This window comes from Lipotes vexillifer, unplaced genomic scaffold (genome assembly GCF_000442215.2).
Source record: "Lipotes vexillifer unplaced genomic scaffold, Lipotes_vexillifer_v1.1 scaffold1489, whole genome shotgun sequence".
Lineage (NCBI taxonomy): Eukaryota > Metazoa > Chordata > Mammalia > Artiodactyla > Lipotidae > Lipotes > Lipotes vexillifer.
In genome coordinates this window covers 460479-467003 of record NW_006776475.1, presented here as the reverse complement: position 1 = coordinate 467003, position 6525 = coordinate 460479, and the positions used below count along the sequence as shown (strand labels likewise).

At 51.1% G+C, this 6525-nt stretch overlaps 1 protein-coding gene across 2 annotated transcripts in view; it reads left to right on the top strand.

The window, feature by feature from the left end:
- The window catches only part of GPT2 (glutamic--pyruvic transaminase 2), a 31971-nt gene extending 27531 nt beyond the window's left edge, over positions 1–4440 (top strand). Inside the window, exons 8-11 of one of the 2 annotated variants that reach the window (XM_007450384.1) lie at positions 1–3; positions 1526–1681; positions 2979–3091; positions 4350–4440. The exon at positions 1–3 is cut by the window's left edge and continues 166 nt beyond it. In XM_007450384.1, coding sequence (XP_007450446.1) covers positions 1–3; positions 1526–1681; positions 2979–3091; positions 4350–4440 — 363 coding nt within the window. Of the gene's footprint in view, positions 16–1525; positions 1691–2978; positions 3092–4349 lie in introns of both variants that reach the window. The other variant, XM_007450385.1, reaches the window with a different exon arrangement.
- Positions 4441–6525: the final 2085 nt, after the last annotated feature.

Sequence of the window (6525 nt, the reverse complement as noted above, 5' to 3'; positions counted from 1 at the left end):
AGGGTGAGTCAGCTTGTCCCATGGCCTGTGTGCCTCACTGCTGCGGCCAGTGTTCACCCTGTATTGTCTCAATGGCCAGCCTCTGTCTAGATGGCCTCCCGGGGGTGCTTGTGGTTCCATGTGGCGCCTGACTCACCCCAATGAGGTTAAGTCTCAGGATGCAGCTGGGCTGTATTTGAAGTGGGAGGACTGTTGCATGTGTGTGTGGGGGGGGTGCACCCCTTCCTCTTTCTCGCCTGTGAGCACCACAGATGGGCAGGCACCCAGAGAGAATGGCCTTGTGTCCTGAGAATACCCTGGGTGGGAGTGGGAGGCAAATGATTCTGTTACTAAATTAAAAGGGGGAAATGGGTGAGCATGGCATTGATTCTAGGCCACGGGCCTGCCTGTGGCTTAAGACACAGCTGCAGGCTGTCCTTGCAGCTTGAAGTGATACAGTCAAACCTTTTTAACTGCAAGTGACAAAAACCCAACTCTAAGTAGTTTAAACAGAAATGGAATTTATTGGTCATATAACCAAGAAGTCAGTTCCCAGCTGTTCTAGATTCACAACCTTTTTTAAAAATTGTGGTAAGATACACAGAACATGCAATTTACTGTTTTGATCATTTTTAACTGAACAGTTTAATGCATAAAGTACACTCAAATTACTGTGCAACCATTACCACCATCCATCTCCAGGAACTTTTCATCATCCCAAACTGAAGCTCTGTACCCATTAAACAATAACTCCTCATTTCCCCCTCCCCCACAGCCCCTGGTAACTTCTATTCTACTCTGTGAATATGACTACTCTAGGTACCTCATATACAGCATTTGTCTTCTTGTGACTTTATTTCAATTAGCATGATGTCTTCAGGGTTTATCCCTGTTGTGGCATGTGTCAGGCTGTGCCTCCTGTTTAAGGCTGAGTGACATTCCACTGTGTATACGTGCTATGTTTTGCTGATCCGTTCATCTGCAGGCCACAGCTCTTCACCCACACATCCCAGTAGTACTTGCAAAAGTGCTGGACTGCTTGCTCCAGCTTTGGACACATGTCCAGCTGTGAGCCTGTCACTGATGTGCTTTGCCTGGATCACATGCCCCAAACACACCACATGGATTGGGGGAAGGGTGACTCCCCAAAATGAAGTGGTGGGGCTGTCTCCTAGAAGCATGTTCTAGGGTGTTCCATCCAGGCCCAAGTTCATTCAGACCAATGGGCAGGGACTGGTTTATCTCATTTTCAGGAATGACATCTGGTACAAGAGTAGAACCCATGACACAGGCTACCTAGGACCTACCTATGGCCCATGTGCTCCTGCCCCAGGGCACATGGCAGCCTCATGGGCTGAGCGTCTGTGGAAGGAGGTCCTGCAGAGGGACATGTGTTTCGCCCACCTCCCCCATTTGCTGTGCTTATGCACACACAAGCTCACCTTCACCAATCTGCCCCAACGCCCCAGTTTGAAGGGATAGTTTCCAGGGTCTGGAGCCATGATGTCCGGAGATGCTAACTCCTGTGCTTTCTCTGTCTCATCAGGAGAAAGAGTCCGTCTTGGGTAATCTGGCCAGAAAAGCTAAGCTGACAGAAGACCTGTTTAACCAAGTCCCAGGAATTCACTGCAACCCCTTGCAGGGGGCCATGTACGCCTTTCCTCAAATCTTCATCCCTGCCAAAGCCATGGAGGCAGCTCAGGTCAGGGGTGCCAGGTCAGGGCTGGCTCTCTCACTGGGTTCACATGGGACTGCTTCTTGCCATGGGGAGCTAAAGTGTTGGCCCTAGAGGCTCTGAACTTTGTGTATCCGTTGGTCAGATGGTACTTAGTGTGTAAAGATGACGGGGTCTCAGAGACCCAGCCCTGCAGCATGCTGCGTTGATGCGGCAGGTGTGAGGCCGGCCCCAGGTGAGCGGTGTGCTGAAAGCAGGTGCCCACGTGTGATATGATGCATTTAAAACTGAACAGAGGGCTTCCCTGGTGGTGCAGTGGTTGAGAGTCCGCCTGCCGATGCAGGGAACATGGGTTCGTGACCCAGTCCAGGAAGATCCCACATGCCGCGGAGCGGCTGGACCCATGAGCCATGGCCACTGAGCCTGCGCGTCAGTTGCCTGTGCTCCGCAACAGGAGAGGCCACGACAGTGAGAGGCCCGTGTACCGAAAAAAATAAAAAAACTGAACAGATGCTGGGGAAGCATCAATAGCAGTCTCTTCCACCTGACCACAGTACCCTGGAGCAGTGCTTCTCAAACTTGAATGTGTACATGGATCACCTGGGGTCCTGTTAAAAATGCCGATACTGGTTCAAGAAATCTTTGGATGGAGGGGCCCAAGATTCTGCGTTTCTAGTAAGTTCTCAGGTGGTGCCACAGACCCTGGTTTGAGGATCAAGGGCCAGAGCCGTATCTCTGAAAGTGTCCTCACTTTCAGAGATACGGCTCTGAAAGTGCCTTACCTCCTCAGTACCACCCCCTTACCTCCTCAATACCTTGTTAAACATTCAAAATCTGGCCCCGCCCCTCAGCCGATTGAATCAGAATTTCTGGTGTTGGAGCCTGAGAACCTATTTAACAGGTGGCCTGGTTGTGCAAACCGAAGCGTGAGAAGCACCAACAGTAGGGCCCCTGAGAGGCTTGTTCCTTGAGGCCCCCTGGGCAGAGACCTCAGGGCCCTGGCTTGGCATATAGGAGGACATGGCCAGTGCTTGTGGAGCTGCTCTGTGGGGGTGGGGTACACAGGCAACAGGCTGGCACTCCCCACTGGAGAGCAGAAGCCCCGCAGCCCACGGCTGTCCCAAAGTGGCCTTTGGGTTCTTTGTTCCCGGCCCCAGCTGCCTACAGCACCCAGCATCCTGCCTTGGTTCTCACAGGAAGGGAGGGCAGAAGGGCCCTGCCATGGGAAAGAACCTGTCATCTCAAGTGTATTTGGCTTTGAAATTGTAATGTTTGTACAGTGCGAAACCAGGAATGAATCCTAAGTTCTGTCCCACTCCCACAGGCCCATAAGATGGCCCCCGACATGTTCTACTGCATGAAGCTCCTGGAGGAGACGGGCATCTGTGTCGTGCCCGGCAGCGGCTTTGGGCAGAGGGAAGGCACCTACCACTTCAGGTACCACTTCCTGTGCACCAGTGGGCTGGTCCCGGGTTTGTCTTGGGAAACTTGGGCTTCTTAACATCAAGGCACCTACAGAGACTGGGATGTGTGGAGCCCCTGTCCCCCCATCCCACTCCCATTCTGTCCTGCTGCAGAGATAGCTGAGACCCTGCGCCAGGGACTAAGGAAGACTGTGGGTGATGCCAAGGTCATCTCCTTGACTGCTCTGTCTCCCCTCCACTGCCCCCATCTATCATATGCCATCTGCAGTGTTCCCGTGCTGTGTTTTCTTTTCCTTCCCCTGTCCCTTTTCAACTCCGTGATGGTATCATACAGCATCCAGGAGCTCAATAGCTTGTCCACTGCACCAAAAGCCTGCTGAGATGTTGCCTCTGAGACATGGTGGAATTGCTGTGCCTCCTTTCACAGGCATGTGACTCTGCTGGGCGAGCCGGAGCAGCTCAGCCAGGTCTTCCGCTGAGGCCAGCTCTGTTCCAAACAGCACCCTCTCCATGCACAGCACTCTCAGATGTTTCCTGCAGCAGATGCTAAAAAAAGAAATGTCATGGGCTTAGCACCTGAGGCTAAGTCTTGAGGCAGTGAAGGTCGTGGGTAGGGCCCCCCTCCCGCCCAGTGGACAAACATGTGTGGGTGGTATGGATGGCCTTTCCATCCTTGTTGGGTTCACCTTGGCAATTCATGGCTCATTCAAGAAAGTGGTTACTTCTCTAGGGCTACCCTTAAGGCTGGGAAGCAGGCTGACAGTATTGGAGGGAGGAGTTACTTACCATGGCAATGTGGAAATTCCTGTGGAGGAAAGTTATGACTGGAGGTTCTCACTGTGAGACTGATGATGGAGATGGAAAAGGCCTGTCTAGCAGGAGTGGAGTCTCGCTCTGTAGCCATAGGAAATACCAAGAGTCATGAGCTCGAGAAAGTTCTATGCACCTGTCAGAGTGTTGGGCAGACCTTTTATGATTATGGGTGGATGTGTTAGTGAGCTGAGATGCTGCCACCAGCTTATTGCTTTTGTTCACATATACGAGTTGGGTAAAAAAATGTGTGAATGGTGGGAGAAAGTGGTTCAACAAGTGCCAGGTGCTGTCCAGAGCCTGGAGCCATCGCAGTGGACAAGACAGGCCTGTCCCTCCCCACGCAAACCACACCACCTGGTCTCTGCAGCTGCAGGTGGAGGAGTGACCTGCCAGGTTCACTTCTCTCCCCTTTTCCAGAGCCACTCGTCTCCGACTGACGCTGTTCTCTTTCCTGACAGAATGACCATTCTTCCCCCGGTGGAGAAGCTAAAGACGGTTCTACAGAAGGTGAAGGACTTTCACATAAAGTTCCTGGAGAAGTACGCGTGAGGACTCCTCAGGCCCCAGAGGGAGACCTGGCCCTCAGCCTTCCTCCTGATGCCCACCCAGCCCAGACTGGATTCGCCCCCCCAGCGACTCCGCCTCAGGCCTTACTAAGGCCACTGGTCGCTTTCATCGTCATTTTGCCCCGGGAGACTTCTTTCTTTGTGCCTTGATGTTGGGAGCACCTCTCTTCTGAGCAAATGTGAATTGGGGTTGTCTCAGAAGCCCTGTTTTTTGATGCAGCCAAAGTAGAGGGGACTTGCTCAGCGTATGTGGTGGTGTTCTCTGAATCTGTTGTTGTTGCTTTTGGAAAAGTCTTTTGGGGTTGAAACAACCAGGGTGTGTTGGGTGAGCTGTTTCAGATCTGGAGAAACAAGGTGTCGGGAAATGTATAACTTAACCATGGTGAGGACTGGAAATCCCAAACTCACCACCATGATCTGTGAAATAAAACCTTTAGCGGTATGAAAATCTAGTCCTTCAAACAGGAGAGCCTAGAGTCCCCTGGAGGCTCAGAGAGGGCCCGCCTTTCTGACCTGGAGGCAGGCAGCCTGCTCTCAGACAAGAATGGTAAGGGCAGCAGCGCATGGGGCTGGACTGCATGCCAGACTAGGTGGTGGCGGGCACCGGGGGCTATGGCCAAGGTCAGAGGGTCCTGCAGGGGAGGAGTGGGTGTGAGCCAGGCTCTGATTTGAACCGGGCCTCCACGTGGGAGCACACAGCAGGTAGTGAGGACTCTGCACACACGAGGACTTTGGGTGAAGTGTTCTCTTGGGCACACTTAGGCTGGGACGCCCGTCCAGGGGTCTCCCTGGACTCCAGGGGTTTCCCTGGAGTCCAGGGGCACAGGGTTCAGCCCAGCAATATCCCAGTCACATAGAGGGATTCTACCTGGTGGTGTGTGGATCCATCCCACTGTTACCCAACAAACAAGCAGTCTCACCCAACGGCTTGAGTGAGCCTTTAGGTGATAGTAGGGCAAGGAAACACTGAAAATGTCCTAGTGAGGGAGGGGTATCCTTAAGGACATGAAGACAGTTAAACCACACCCCCTTCCCATAGTGTTTGTTGAGTTGTTTCAAGCAGAATTTGGTCTATTTCCTAGCTCTTAATTGGTCAAAGTGCCTGGTAGCATGGCTGTGTGTACATGTGATCCGATTCAAAGTTTATAGAAGTATTCTACCTTATATGCAAAGTGTTTTGCCTCCACATCTGCTTCTGGCTCCCCTCCCAGACTCTGCAGACTGTCCTGTAGCATCAGTCATCTCTCAGGGGGGTGGGAGTTGGGGGATCATCCACCAAGTGCGCAGTTTCCCTCATATGAGCAAACCTGGGTGCAGGGCCCAACCTGTGCCCCCAGAAAGTGGGCACTGCGTGTGACAGCAGGCTTATGCCCTCTTCTCCTACTGTGGGCCTTCTCTGGTGGGCGGTTAGGGAAGCCAAGGCCAGCTCAGGAGTCTGGGGATCTAGCAAGTCCCAAAGTGGAATTGAAGGGACTGGAGAGAAATCTGAAAAGGCTAAAGGAGTGAGCTTTGAAAGCAGCCTCCTGTGCTATAATTCCCATGCCGGGTCCATGCAGGGGATGCAATAGGAAACTTCAAACTGTCCTTACCCACTCGCATTACAGTCCCTATGAAGAAAGTAGCCACAATTTCAAGTAACAAAGGGAATGTTTTGGGACTTTTTCTTCCTTAAAAATTTGAGAAAATTGCACTTGTGCTTGTTGATGGTTTAAAAGCCAGGACGTGTCCCAGAGTTGTGAGATTTCTGGTGAAAAGGTTAAATAGTAGAAGCTAGTATATTTTTTATATTTTTGTAACAATTGCTTTTTTCATGGGGGGTGGGGTAGGGTTAGTATTTGTAGTTTTAACAAGTCCAGTAGTTTTTTTTTATAAATCTCTTCAGATTATAAATAACCCCTAAAAACTTTGCAATGTTTACATGATTTTTTTAAAAAGATGTCATATACACTTGGTTTGGTTTTAAAATAAATGAGTAAAAACTTAATAAGGTCAGCTGGTTTAGGAGGTTAACTTCATTCAGGTAGGAACGCTGATCATGATAGATTTGATTTTCTGCAGATTCTGATGT